Raw genomic sequence first — 14,593 nt, 5'->3', positions numbered from 1 at the left:
CTTAGTTCCTTCCCTGGAAATGATTAGAAGATGGTGCAAGGACTGTTAATTGGCACACAACCTATCAGTGTCTCCCTAAGTCTCCCTTCCCATCCCTCACCCTCTCTTCCTCCCCCCCACCCCCGCCCAATATCCTGCACCTGATTAAAAACTCTTAATTAGTCTGGGACTCTTGAGATCATTGAGGGTGCTGGACATTCCTCTCATGTCCTAGTTCTGTAGGTCATGCCCACATGGACAGGAAGAGGCAGAATTAAGACTCAGCTCCATGGCTCTTTTGGTCCAGAGTCTGTGCATTTCCCGTTACCACGATCCCATGTCAGGTGGTTGTTGAGCACCTCCATACACAGAACCAGCTCAAGATCATCCAGCTAGTCAGAGCAGAGCTAAGTCTAAACTCACATCTTCCTACATCCAGAACACATATCTTGTAAAAATCTCCTTTTATTATCTTTGTCTGATTAATTTGAAATTTTTATCAAATCACATGGCCCTTTAAATTTAAGTATCCGTAGAAAGCAAGAATATCATAATTTCACAAAATAGGAAATATGTGTGTACATGAATGGTAAAAGCAAAATATTTAATCTTATGTCTAAAAAGGGAAGGATGTTGCATCAACGTCTTTTGCAGTGGGGAGGAAGGAGTTTTCTGAGGGTAGTCCTGTAGAAAACTACACGTTCATACTTTAGTGAGGAATAGAGGAAAACAATAATTAAATGTAAAATTAGACACTTATGTGACTCACTCCGGCAAAGGAGTGGGAGTGAAAGGGATTCAAGAAAACAAAAATATGTACTGGGGGCTAGGATGTGTTCGGGGATCTAGTTAATATCAGTGGGTGGGATGTCAAAACAGCATATAATCTCTATGCCTGCAGAATGTTCGAGGTCTCATTAGAGGGAGATAAGACGAACTGTTACGGATTATAAGACAGGTCTTTGCATAGTGTGGCTTGTTGGTGCTGGAGGAATGGAGGGAATTGCTGAAAGTGTGCTGCTGTGTGAGCGGGGGCTTCGCGCAGAGTGTGGGTCCTGGGCTGGGTCCAGCGAGCCTTTGGATTTGCTCAGCTGAGCGTGTGGAGGGGTAATTAAGATTCTGTTCAGCAAGGATGTGAGGGTATGAACTGCAGAGTTTGGGGAAATAGTGACCTGCACAGCTCCTCTACTGCTGAGCTCAGCCTATGGCACCGTGGCCCACAGAATCTCAAGTCAGAGCCCTGAGAGTCATTCACGATCCCCTGACTACCTCACCTCCCACTCCCTGTCTCCCCCCAGTCACCAAGTCCTGCACGTTTTGTCTCCTCAAGATTTGTTTGGATTTTACCCTCTGTTCACCATCCTGTTCCAGTCTCTCATCACCTTCCACCTGGATGCCTGAGATACCTTCCTAACAGATCTTCCTGGAACTTTGAGCTGTCGACCTCAAATACACCCTTAAAAAATGTACCTAGAATGGGCTTCCCTGGAGGCGCAGTGGGTTAGAATACGCCTGTCAATGCAGAGGACACGGGTTCGAGCCCAGGTCTGGGAAGATCCCACATGCCGGGGAGAAACTAAGCCTATGTGCCACAGCTACTGAGCCTGCGCTCTAGAGCTTACAAGCCACAGCTTCTGAGCCCGTGTGCCACAACTACTAAAGCCTGCACGCCTAGAACCCGTGCTCCGCAACAGGAGAAGCCACTGCAATGAGAAGCTGGCGCACCGCAACGAAGAGTAGCCCCTGCTTACCACAACTAGAGAAAGCCCGCGTGCAGCAACGAAGACCCAACACAGCCAAAAATAAATAAATAAAATTAAAAAAAAAAAAAGAAAAAGAGCAATGTACTTAAAAAAAAAAAAGTGTAGCTAGAATAACCTCAATCACACGTGGTCACGTCCAGCTTCAAAATCCCTCAAGGTTTCCTGTTGCCTCCTGGAGACTCAGGACCAGCTTCTGGGCAGAGCACACAGGGCTCAGCCATCTGGCTGCTCCCTCCTTTGCCAGCCTCAGCCCCAGAATGTCACCTGATAGAGTCCCTCACTGACTGTTGGCAGTTCTACATACAAATCATGCTGTTTCTTGTGTCCATGCCTTTGCTCAAGCTATCCATCCTGCCTGGCATGCATCTTGTTTTTTTTTTTTTTGGCGGTATGCAGGCCTCTCACTGTTGTGGCCTCTCCCGTTGCGGAGCACAGGCTCCGGACGCGCAGGCTCGGCGGCCATGGCTCACTGGCCCAGCCGCTCCGCGGCATGTGGGATCTTCCCGGATCGGGGCACGAACCCGTGTCCCCTGCAATGGCAGGCGGACTCTCAACCACTGCGCCACAAGGGAAGCCCTAGGGGAGCCATTTGTAAGATCCCTTAGGCACTTCTCACTGTCTATCTGTCTTCAAATTAAGGTAGCTTTGGTATGTGGGCTGGTGGAATGTTTTTCTCCAGGACATGAAGGCTGCTAATGGATGTACAGCTCCAGTAGGGCTGCAGGCCTTGAGGCATGAGGGCCAGCCATTAGTAATTATTTCTCCTCTGAGAATCCCTGGGGGAACCACCCACTGAGAGGTACCTCTGTAGCCTAGAAGCTGCCAAGTATTGGGTCCTGCTTTCTGTATCTTTGCAAGTTGCCAGGAGAAGTCTGTCTTTGCCTTCTTACCAGTCAGTGCTATTCACTGCACCACTGACCCGTAACTTGCTAAGTGACCGGTACACCCTTTCTGGCCCCAGAAATGTGCAGGGCAGCAACAGTGTGCAATGTTTTACATCCTTTTTGAGGTAGTGGTCTAAAAAGATGTTATCAGCTTATTCGTAGAATCTAACTAGATACCAGTATATACTAGTGTTAATGCCATTTAAAAAATCAGTTGTAATCTGTAATTACACTGTATTACTTAACCAATTCTTCACAAATAATACAAGTTTTATGACCACACATTCACGTTATAATGTTTGATCGCACTCATAGACACCTCTTATTTCCTTGCCGAAGTTGGACCATCCCATAGATGAAAGTGGACCACACACATAGATGCGCTGTGTTTTCTTTACCGTCTTGCTTTTGCTGTCCTCCCCTGCCCCCACCCTGTTTCTTTTCTTCACCTTCATCATCATAGCCCAGCGATGAGTATGAATTGTAAAAGTATTATGCTCACATAAGCCCCCTTGGTTTGGTGTCTTGGTTAAATTTCTTTTCTCTGGGTACATTTTTCACCCTCCTCTTCTTTCTGTCATCAGTTGTCCTGTTCATGGCAAGGCCTCCTCTTCGGCTAACCCTAGGATTAGGAAATTCATGTTCAAAGTACATGTCTCCATGTCAAGATTTCATCAACTACTCTCTTATCTCTTTTTTACCTCCCCCCATCCAGCATGATGAATTAAACTTGACCAAAGCAGAGAATACAGGAAGGAAAGAGGTTGGAAGGAAAATGTCCTCTCTGTTAGCCCCCCATCCCACCCCAGCCTTCCAACTTACTTTAGAATCTTTCTATGGGGAGGGAAAAGCTAGATCAAACCCATTTGTCTTCTAAAATGACAAGATTTGAAATTTGAATTTCTAGAATGAAATAGTTTTATATTTATCCTGTTTCAGTTCATCAAATTTTAGGAGCTAAGATCTGATCTCATTCCTAAAAAGTGTACAAACACAACAGAGCAAAATAGGTGTGCAAAGCAGGCTGAAATAGCCCAGATAAGAGAACCTGTGAATATTAGGAAATAGAACCGACGTTTTGAATACAGGTACTTTCACTTTCATAGATCAATGAAAAAGGTCTAGTTTAAAAAGAAAACATGGAAAAAAATGAACATTTCTCCTTTTAGCGACCAATTTTACTGTGTACGTTTTGATTATGTGTTTATCAAGTACATGAGAATTCCTCATAGTTGCCTTTATAGTTTATAAAGTTTATAGTTTATAAATATTTTTACATTAGTTATTTCACTTCAGAAATAAGAGATGAATCATCTCTTCAAATTGAATAAAGATAGCTCTACTTTTTGCACTCGGGTGACCTATATAGATGTTTTAAAAATATTGAACCTTTTCTGTTTGGTTTTCAGGTTCCTGAGTTCATTTAAGAGGACAGTCTTAAAGCAAAAGAAGAAAAAAGAAGTGGTTGGATTTCCGGGAGATCTCTTCGCTGACTGCTGGGAGTGCCTGGGATTCGTCCATGACTCGATAGAACTGGAGAAGTTCAAGTATGTTTTCTGGAGGGACCTAGGGCTGCACTACGTCAGGCAAAGAGTCTCCAGTGGTGGTTCCACGCCAAGGTGGGACCATGGCAGCCTCCAGGACAGCCTCGCGGGCTTCTCGGGACATCGCCAACGTGATGCAAAGGCTGCAAGGTAAGGGGCAGAAATGGCAAGGGTTTTTTGTTTTGTTTTCTCATATGCTTTAAATTTTAAATGCCAGCTTACCTCAGATTCTCTTCAGTTTGCTTGCGTTTTTGTTCAATTTTATGAAGCTGCTGCAAGGAATAGCACCGTGATGGCTTTTATCCTAGTGTTTTCAAACTAGTCCATGCTGTTTTAAGATGCTGTCTTCTTTAAGTAGAAAAAAGACAAAGCTCCTTTTTTGGTTTCGTGTCTGCATTAGTGTGACCTTAATGGCTATTCAGTTCAGTGTCTGGCTGAGAACTGAGTCATCGGCAAACTGTCTTTCAATAAAAAATGACGATACAGCACCATGACAAGGCGCTGATAAGGATATCATGACAATGGTGGACAAATAATTATATGCTACAGTCAGATAAGTAAACCAGTGGTTTAGTTATCCCAGCGAGAAAGCTCATGGACATCTAGAAAGTCTTTATGCAAAAAGAGGCCAAAAGGCCCAGAGGGGTGTCATGACCTGACGAGATTAATGGCTCGTGGCCCTGTGTGGACTGGAACCCCGTCCTTCACCTGTGTTCTTTCTCTAGAAAACCAAATGGTTTTACACAAGAGAGTTAACAGGGAAACGTTATGGCAGCTCATAGATGAATTCTTCAGTGTGAATGGTTCAAGTTCTTTCATTTGAAATTGAAACTCATAATTTTCAAAGGAGTTTTTGGAAGTTAATAACAATTTGGCCAATTTATGAATGGATTTTGCATTAACAGAAAGATTGGAATGGCTTGTGACTGGGTTAATTCCCAGAACCTTGTCCTTCCTTTCCTTTTTAAGTGAGTAGTTGATTTTTACTTTGGTCTGGCTCCTAAAATCAAAGGCTGTGTACAGTATGACTTCCATCTGAACTAGAAAAATATTAAAATAGGCTTTAAAATACACACTTTAATATGTGTATTCCTTGAACCAGAAAAAATAAATCATCATCCACACCTACATGAAAATAATGCTTCTTTTGTCCCAGTCCTCCTGTTACTTCTCTCAGGCTTCAAATGGCTATTTTCAGGATATAAAACTGGCCATACTTAGCCGTGTTTGGCTCTAGGCTTTGTCAAGCGAGCTTGAGCGTAATACTGTAGCTTGGCTTTTGAGCATGTGGCTTTGCACCGCAGCCGTCATATTAATCTGTCACAGCCCCACTTTCCAGGCTTCTAATGCATTTAATATGCACATGAGCAGTCATTTCCAGTTAGGCACTTTTCACTTTCAAATACAGACCAGACTCTCACCTCTGGCTGTTCATGACCCGGAACATGCTCCGATTTATAGAAAATCAGGCTATCAGTGGGAATGGGTGTTTTTCTTTTTCTGACCGGAGACCACCAATTTGACTGAAGCTCCTGCAGTCACGTGACCCCCACCCATGTTCATCTGCCTGGGCTGATTTGTGATGCTTCAGTGCAAGCAGCGTTTGTTTCCCAACGATTCTGGAAAAATCCCACTCGTCATGCTGGAAAGAACCTGGTTAGATAAAAGACCAGATCCCTGCTGAATATGTGGGCATAAACCTCCTCCATAGGCTGAAAAACCTTTGACTGGGTCTCCCCATTGCCAAGGATCTCCAGTTTAAGTTGTACATCTTTACTTGGGTGGATGGAACACTGAACGTGGAGTTCTTTACTCTGTCTTGTCCGTCTTTGCCATTTGCCTGGGTACAAATGACTGAACCATTTTGTGCCCCAGTAACCTCAGCTTCAAAATGATGGAATGGAAACTTAGGGTTCTTTGCAAAAGTGTGGGAAGATGCTTAGGTAATGAAGCAGATTTTCCTTTGAATGATTAAACGTGAAAATTCTGTGGATAAGATACATATTGACAACAAAGGAAAGGTGTAGGAAGTAAGTTTGAAACACTTAATTCAGAATCAGATTATGGTCCTACCAGCACTCTACTCTTTATACTTATTTTGGTTTGAGTGAAAATTCTTTTATTAAAGTAGTGGTTAGAGGTGAGAGGAGAGGGAAGGGTACTGATGCCTCAGTGTTTTATTTTATTTTTTTGTAGTGTAGCAGCATGGATGGACTTGGAGGACATTATGCTAAGTGAAATAAGTCAGAGAGAAAGACAAATACTGTAGGATATTGCTTATATGTGGAATCTAAAAAATACAACAAACTAGTGAATATAACAAAAAAGAAGCAGACTCACAGATATGGAGAACAAATTAGGGGTTACCAGTGGGGAGAGGGAAGTGGGGAGGGGAATATAGGGGTAGGGGAGTAAGTGGTACAAACTACTATGTATAAAATAAATAAGCTAAAAGGATATATTGTACAACACAGGGAACATAGCCAATATTTTATGATAACTATAGACAGAGTATAACCTTTAAAAACTGTGAATCACTGTATTATATACCTGAAATAACATATGATATTGCACAGCAACTATACATCAATAAAAATTTTTTTATTAAGGTGATGGTTAGGGGTGAGAGGAGACAGAAGGGTGCTGATGGCTCAGTGCTTTGTTCATTTGTTTGTTTTCGTGGATGTACAGATGGTTTTGCTTGAGAGGTGGGTGGAGTGGGGGAAAGCCCTGGAGTCCCACCCTCCCCGCACCCTAGGCCTGTGACGGTAAATGTCCTAATTTAGCATCTATGTGTTTAGGGACCCCACTTGCAAAATGTGGACTGTTTTCACCACCCTGCTCAGCCCTCTCAGGATTGTTGTCAAGCTCAGTGACATAATAGACAAAAGGTGCTTTAAAAACTATAAATACTGTCATATGGTCAGCTGTTCCGATTGTCATGGAAGAAAACTGGATGAGAAGGCACAGGCCTGACAGTTTGTTGCAAATTGGGCTAGTCATGCGGATTTGGGGAGGAATGTTAACCGTGTTTTTTATATTCTGTATTGTATAAAGCAAGTAACTGTATTACATAATGAAGGGACTATACTTAACTGTATAATTTTTTTCCTCTCTAGTATAAGAAAAAGTTATAACATGTCCTAAGGGTACTTGACAAATTTAGAACAATAAACCTTACAATTCAGAAGGAGAGAAAATTCCTGAGCCCTAGATACTTATCACTACTTTTAGCATCAATTATGTCATAAAATAGGTAATTGGTGACAACAAAATGTAAGGTCTGTACAAGATGCAACACATCTAGCCTGCAACAGTGAAAGCCAAATGACAGGGCTGGAAGGAAAGGTGATCTGCGGATTTGTCTGTTAACATATTGATCTGCTGGGTTAATTTTGCCGATTCAGCTGGCAAGGCCTCCTCTTCATCTCAGCTCTCACTGTGCATCCTACTGATGGCTTTGAACCCAAACAAGAGTCAGCCGGCCAGAGGAGACCTGTCTTCTGCCAGGGGTATTGAGTAACTTTTCTTGCCTGCTAGAACCTCCAAACCAGGGACCAAGGTCCTAATAAACGGAGGGCTGCTATTATTACCCAGATAATTAAGACAAGTGAGGGAATTTATTTGAGGAACAGGAAATTTTTATTAACTTAAATAGAACCAGAGTTCCTATTTTCAAAGTTCAAATATATAAGAACATTCTTCTAGAATCCTCTTCTCTTTGCCTGGATAGATAATCCACACAATTAATGTTTTTCCCCCACTCTAGGGTTTTATTGTCATATCAGCTCCATGTATAACTAATAAAAAGCATGTAACATTGAATAATGGTAAGTTGGCTTTCCTCTCTTGCTTATTTAGTTTACAACCATAATTGCTGACTGTTTTTCTGCTTTTAGTTTGCTATGAAATTAAGGCACACACATAGATTGCTACATAATTTAGCTGCTACTGTAGCAGTTCAGTATTTCACCTTTGCCAGTATTTGTACTTGTTCGGGCATAATGTTTTAGGCTGGGCTCCTGAATTATGGATGAGTGGACAGACTGCAATGAAGAGTTTTGTTTGCTCTTAAGAAGAATGAATGTTTCTGTAACTTTTATCCATTTAAATATAAGCAATTTAATATTTAAATAAAAGCAAATATTAGACACTGGCATAATACAGGGCATTTTAAATTTTTTTTTTTTTTTTTTTTTGCGGTACGTGGGCCTCTCACTGTTGTGGCCTCTCCCGTTGTGGAGCACAGGCTCCGGACGCACAGGCTCAGCGGCCATGGCTCACGGGCCCAGCCCCTCCGCGGCATGTGGGATCTTCCTGGACCAGGGCACGAACCCGTGTCCCCTGCATCGGCAGGCGGACTCTCAACCACTGCGCCACCAGGGAAGCCCAGGATTTTTAAATTAAAGTATCAGTGTTGATTATTTCAAGGCAGGGTGGCATCCGTGCAACCTTACAGAGCAAGTGGTAAATGCCAGAGAAGACTCAAATGGGCAGGCTAGTGTGTCACATAGAGATCAATTTAGTAAAAAAGAAGGATTGTTGACTACAAGGTTAAACTTTGATTTTTAAACCTTGTGAATAAAATCAAAGAGAGACAAATGAGGAAAGGAGTAAACATTTACTCTTGGAGATATATCTATGAAATTTGCTAACTGTTCAAAAGAAATAATCATGGTCTTCCCCTAAAATTGTTTTTATGATCAACATTGAACTTTTTTGGTTAAATATAGTATTTCCTATAAATCTATTTTACTGTAAAAAAACCCACAAAACCTTCAGACTAACAAAAAAGCTTACTGAAAAGTAGAATAAACAACTATAACTAATGAAGACTTAATTTTCTTTTAGCTTAACATCAAATAAGCATTGGTAGGAAAAATTTGCCATCTTGTGGAGATTCTGATTTTTTATAGTGCTTTAAAGATTAAGTTTTGTTGCTTTGACTTAATGAATCTTCTTATTAAACTACAAAGTAGTGTCAAAGATCCATTTATCATATTTAGGCTGAAATTCTCCTTTTGGTTTAATCTCTTTCTTCCTATAATGGACATTATATGACAGCATCTCAAATTTAAATATAACACAAAACTCAACAAAAACAATGATGTTTTGGAACATCATAGTTCAATAAATATTTGATGAACAAGTAGATAAATCATGATCCCTAAATTAAGGAATCGAAGATGAGATTAGTCAAAACATATGTTAAAACAAAGGAAGAGGGGCTTCCCTGGTGGTGCAGTGGTTGAGAGTCCGCCTGCCGATGCAGGGGACGCAGGTTCGTGCCCCGTTCTGGGAAGATCCCACATGCCGCGGCGCGGCTGGGCCCGTGAGCCATGGCCCCTGAGCCTGCGCGTCCGGAGCCTGTGCTCCGCAACGGGAGAGGCCACGGCAGTGAGAGGCCCGCGTATAGCAAAAAAAAAAACAAACAAAGGAAGAAACCAGTTAAATTGGCTTCTACTTTATTTGCTTTCTTTTAAAAAAATCTTTAACTGAATTTTAATCAAAATTGGGTTTTGACCATAAAATCATTTTAAGGACGCCTGTCCAGTCTGAATGGGTGACTGTATTGACCCCTCAGATGTGTGTGTCGTTTTTGTAACTGTCGTGCTTTAAACACATTTTTCCTTCCTAAAGATATATTACATGTTCATATTACTATTAAATGTATTAAAGCATTTACATTTGTATAATGCCCTATCCTCCAAGCTTTTCCTTTTGCAGAGCCTTTTATCCACTATGCATTATGGAGAAAGTGCCTGAAGCCTTCAGGATTTTTAAAGGCCTGTAAAAATATTGGCTCTCAAATAGAAAAAGAAAACTGCTAAATCAAAATTCACAAAAGTTTACAAATGATAAAATTATGTCAACTACCTTGAAGGTAGAAATTGGGTCAAACGCATGTCAGTGCCCTATACATTGAGTAGCACAGTGCATTTCCTAGTATGGACAATTCATAAGTATTGTTGAGTGAATATAATATAAATACTTAATATTAGACTGATTTTCAGCGGTGGAAGCAGGGAGACTAGGAGGGTCAACTTTGATAACTCAGAAGAGAGATAAGAGTGGCTTCGACTAGATATTAAACAGTGGATAGAGACAGAAGTGGTAAAAATCTAGATATATTTCGAAAGTAAAGCCAAAAGATTTTGCTGATGGATTGGCTGTGGTGTGTGAGAGAGAGGAGTGAAAGTTGGCCCCTTCATTTTTCATTTGGAAATGAGGAAATATATAAGACTGTTGGGAATAAGGTTGAGAAGGAAAATCAAGAGCTCTGGGGGACATGTTACATTTTAGATGCCTGGTGGACATCTAAGAGAGTAATTGAGTGTCTGGGACTGTAGAGATCAAGGGAGAAGATACAGCTGGAAAAAAACATTTGGAAATCATAAGCACATAGAGAGTATTTAAAGCTGTGGGATGGGTTGACACCACCCAGGGAATAAGAATAGATAGAGGGCTTCCCTGGTGGCGCAGTGGTTGAGAGTCCGCCTGCCGATGCAGCTGACGTGGGTTCGTGCCCCGGTCCGGGAAGATCCCACATGCCACGGAGCGGCTGGGCCCGTGAGCCATGGCTGCTGAGCCTGCACGTCCGGAGCCTGTGCACCGCAACGGGAGAGGCCACAAGAGTGAGAGGCCTGCGTACTGCCAAAAAAAAAAAAAAAAAAGATAGAGAAGAGGTTTGAGAACTAGAACATCCAACATCAGGGACAGGAGGATGAGGAGAACCCCACATATGAGACTGAGAGCTGCAGCCTCTGTGGTCAGAAGAAAGAAGACAGAAGGCTTCCCTGGCAGCCAAAGGAGAAAGTTCAAGGACGGAGTGATCAATTGTGTTGATGCCGTTCATGCTCTTTACATGTGCAGGTTTCAGTGTTTATAGCACATAAAAAGATTATGTGTTTTTTATATATAAATAACAGGCCTGAGTTGATGCATATAGTTTCAAAATCATTTCTGGAAGAAGAAAAGAATGGTCCTGTGCGTTGCCCATAAAGAGTTGCAGGGTTCTTGGAAGTTAATTGGATAAGAGCAATTCCTTAAGAATTAATTATATAAATAAAATTCTGTATTGATGTTGAGCCCAATCAATAATGCATCCTAAGGATAAAATAGCTCTCACTCAGGCCCTAATCAGTTCTCCATCCTTGTGGAGTTGGGGACCCTGCTATGAACTGAAGGATTGTCCTTGTGAGAATGGTGCGTCCACTGATGCCATTTTGGACACCTGTGTGTGACTCTTGCATCTCAGTGCACCTCCTTCGCTCATAAATCTCCATTTGCACCCCTTGACTTTATCTTTCTAGACTCGTTCCACATAACAAAACTAAGAGCATTCCTCTCCTGTTTTGGAGAAAGTCTTTATGGAGACGGTGTCATCTCTTTTCACTGCTTTGGTCATTGTTGAGTTAGCTCCTCTAGGACATAATGAAACTATGACATTCAAGGTATTTGGATTATCTGAATCATTGTGACGACTTTGGAATTGCCCCTCCATTGAGACTGGGGTGGTAGGTACCATTCCCCAAAATGCTGTAACTGAATTTGGGAAAACGACATTTGCATTTGGGAGAACTCTTTCAGTCATTGTGCTGGTAGCTATTTAACTCTGCCTGTGTTGAGTCAAACCTGGGTTGGCCTCTAAGAAAATGAAGGCCACACAGGTGCCCGTGAACTTTAGAGTTTCATGAATGTATAATTTAGGTAATAGATACCGATAAAGGGAAAAAGTGCTAGACTTTAAATGTCATGTGATATATTCCTGATATATCTTAAAAGCCTTATAGAAACAATTCACACCCCAGGTTATTATTTTTCTCTTATATTTTCCTTCTAATTGGAGTTAATGAGAATATTGACACATTTTTTATGTGGTATTCACACCTAAATACATAGTTCCTGATCTTTGCATGACATTTTGTAATTAAGCAATTATCAGTCATAGGATTCAGTTAATCATGTACTCATTTAGCTAGAAGTTATCGTGTAAGAATATATGCCGCTTTGCCATAATTCTGAGGACAGGCAAATCATAATTTTCTGTTTGTTTTACTCAAATAAATGAATGAAAATGGGAGAAGGAGGAATTGACAACTGCCTCAAACAGAGTCAAGGTGAAATGGTTTATGTAAGATTTTAAATTCCTTGGATGTAGTGAAGTTTGCTTTAGTATTTTTTAAATAGTTTCTATGGTAACCTATGTTCTTTTTGTTTCCTCATTGTTCACAACGACCTCTTGGATTAAAAACAAACAATTCCTTCCTCTGCTGATATTAATCTTTCATGTTTAGTAAACACTGGTCCCCACCCATGTTTTAAAAAAATTATTTACCTTGAATTATACAGCTGTTCTCCATTCTTTTGCTTCCTTTCTCCTCACGTGTCACCAACATTGTTCACATGGCATTTTAAAACCCTTTTATCTATTTATTCTTTATTATACTGATGACTTGTTTACTGATTTGGGCCAGGAGCCTGCACGTCTGGAGCCTGTGCTCGGCAATGGGAGAGGCCGCAACAGTGAGAGGCCCACGTACCGTGGGAAAAAAAAAAGAAAAAGAATAGATAGAAAAGAGGTTTGAGAACTAGAACATCCAACATCAGGGGCGGGAGGATGAGGAGAACCCCACATATGAGACTGAGAGCTGCAGCCTCTGTGGTCAGAAGAAAGAAGACAGAAGGAAATTTTGAAATTTCCAGGACTTATCTTGTGGGTTTTTTTGTTATTGTTGCTGATTTTCTTATTATTTTATGGACCATGGTGTTCATGTTGCCAAGAATTAAACTAATTACATACTCATGGTCACATTTTTCAGCTCCTTTACTTTTCTGAGAGTTCTCACAGATTTTTATCCACTTGTGGTTGAAATGAGCATTCATTGCTCTAATATAGAAGAGAAAAATGTGGAATTCTTACCCAGAAACCCAGGAGCTAAACAGTACCCTTGATATTATAATGAAAGAGATTGTTCAAAATACAACTCCAGTCAGGTCTTTCCCCCTGTTTCAAAGCCTACGGTGACTCATCATAACCTTTAAGATAAATTCATTATTTGAAATGGATCTTCCTATGTGGCTCCTTTTAACTTCCTGTCTTTGCTTCTGATCACCCTCCATAAATGATGTTGTTGCCACCACCCTGAACCACTTCTGGTTTTCCTCAAGCTAATTTCCATCTCACTTCCATGTCTTTGCATGTTTTCTTTCTCTCTGTGTCTCTCTCCCCTTTTTCTTTTTCTTTACCTAGACTTGACTCAGGCTTTAAGACTCAGATAACACATTGTCTCCACTCTCCCCATGCCACCAGCCAAAGTGAAATGACTCCTCCTTTGTCCTCTACTGTCAGTATGCTTCTGTTAAAGTATTGATTATATCAGTCTGTCATGGTTTGTTTCTTTCTCTCTGTGTCCCATTAGAATATTTGAACCTTGGGGGTAGGGGTCTTGTCTTAGTCAACTTTGGATATCCAGTACTGAGCACAAAACTTGACGTGTAGTAGGTACTCAGTTCATCCAATTGTGCATGCCTGCATTTAATAAATATTTTTTGAGCATCTGCTGTGTCCAAGTCCTCTGACTACAGATGTGAATATGATATATGGGGTTTCTCTCCTTGTGGGGCTGTAGTCTACTGGAGTGACATGATAATTAACAAGGAATTTATAAACTGGGTGATAGATATGATGTGTAAGTATATGTTTGATGAATAAATGAATGAATAAATGAAATTTCCACAAAACACACAGATGTAATTAAGTAAATTGACCAGGCTAGCAGACCATTTAATGGTCTAAATTATTTTCATGTAATCTTTTACTCTGCCTGAGTTGAAAACACCTTATTCTTAAAAGCCCCGGACCCAGTTTTATAGAACTGGTGTGGTTGTTTAGATTGGAAGTGACTTATTGTTTATAATTTGATGTTCTTATTTTGAAGATGAAGTGACAGAGTTCTTGAGCAGTGAAATGATAAGCCAAGGTCATAAGTAGATATATGAGGAACTCCAATCTCTGAGAAAATTGAGGGGTAACTTGCTTTTCATACATTAGTGCATATTCCTTCAAGATTATTCTTTTGCATAGTTGCTAATGATCAACTGGATCATTATGGATAGGAGACAAGAATAGCTATGGAATTTTTTATTTTGGCTTAGTACAAATAAAAGTGTGGGCCCTTGTTCAACAGTTATTAAAACAGTTAATATGCAGCAGAACACTGAGCCATGTGTAGAGCCAATCTGGATATAGGGCCCAGCTGGGTTCAGGGCCCCATACAGTACCCAAGTCACACACCCATGAGACCAGCACTGGTAGGAGATCAGACTTTGGAGAACTTCGGACCCTGAGGGCCACTGCAAAAGCAAAATTAAGAGGTGGAAGAGGGTGAAGAGGAGAGGAAGCCAAACATCAAAGAGAGCC

At 41.0% G+C, this 14,593-nt stretch overlaps 1 protein-coding gene across 15 annotated transcripts in view; it reads left to right on the top strand.

The window, feature by feature from the left end:
- Positions 1 to 14,593, top strand: part of SYNE1 (spectrin repeat containing nuclear envelope protein 1) — a 453,644-nt gene that overhangs the window by 3,832 nt on the left and 435,219 nt on the right. For 13 of the 15 annotated variants that reach the window (XM_029223419.1, XM_029223418.1, XM_029223413.1 and 10 more), the window contains exon 2: positions 4,036 to 4,320. In XM_029223419.1, the coding sequence (XP_029079252.1) occupies positions 4,254 to 4,320 (67 nt within the window). In that variant the 5' untranslated portion in view covers positions 4,036 to 4,253. Of the gene's footprint in view, positions 1 to 3,604; positions 3,715 to 3,734; positions 3,812 to 4,035; positions 4,321 to 14,593 lie in introns of those variants that run through there. The other 2 variants (XM_029223407.1, XM_029223405.1) reach the window with 2 other exon arrangements.

This window comes from Monodon monoceros, unplaced genomic scaffold, assembly GCF_005190385.1.
Source record: "Monodon monoceros isolate NGI ecotype Baffin Bay Population unplaced genomic scaffold, NGI_Narwhal_1 Super_Scaffold_15, whole genome shotgun sequence".
In the NCBI taxonomy this organism is placed as follows: Eukaryota; Metazoa; Chordata; class Mammalia; order Artiodactyla; family Monodontidae; genus Monodon; species Monodon monoceros.
Note: the sequence above shows the minus strand (reverse complement) of the source record. Positions and strands in the feature narration are given on the sequence as shown.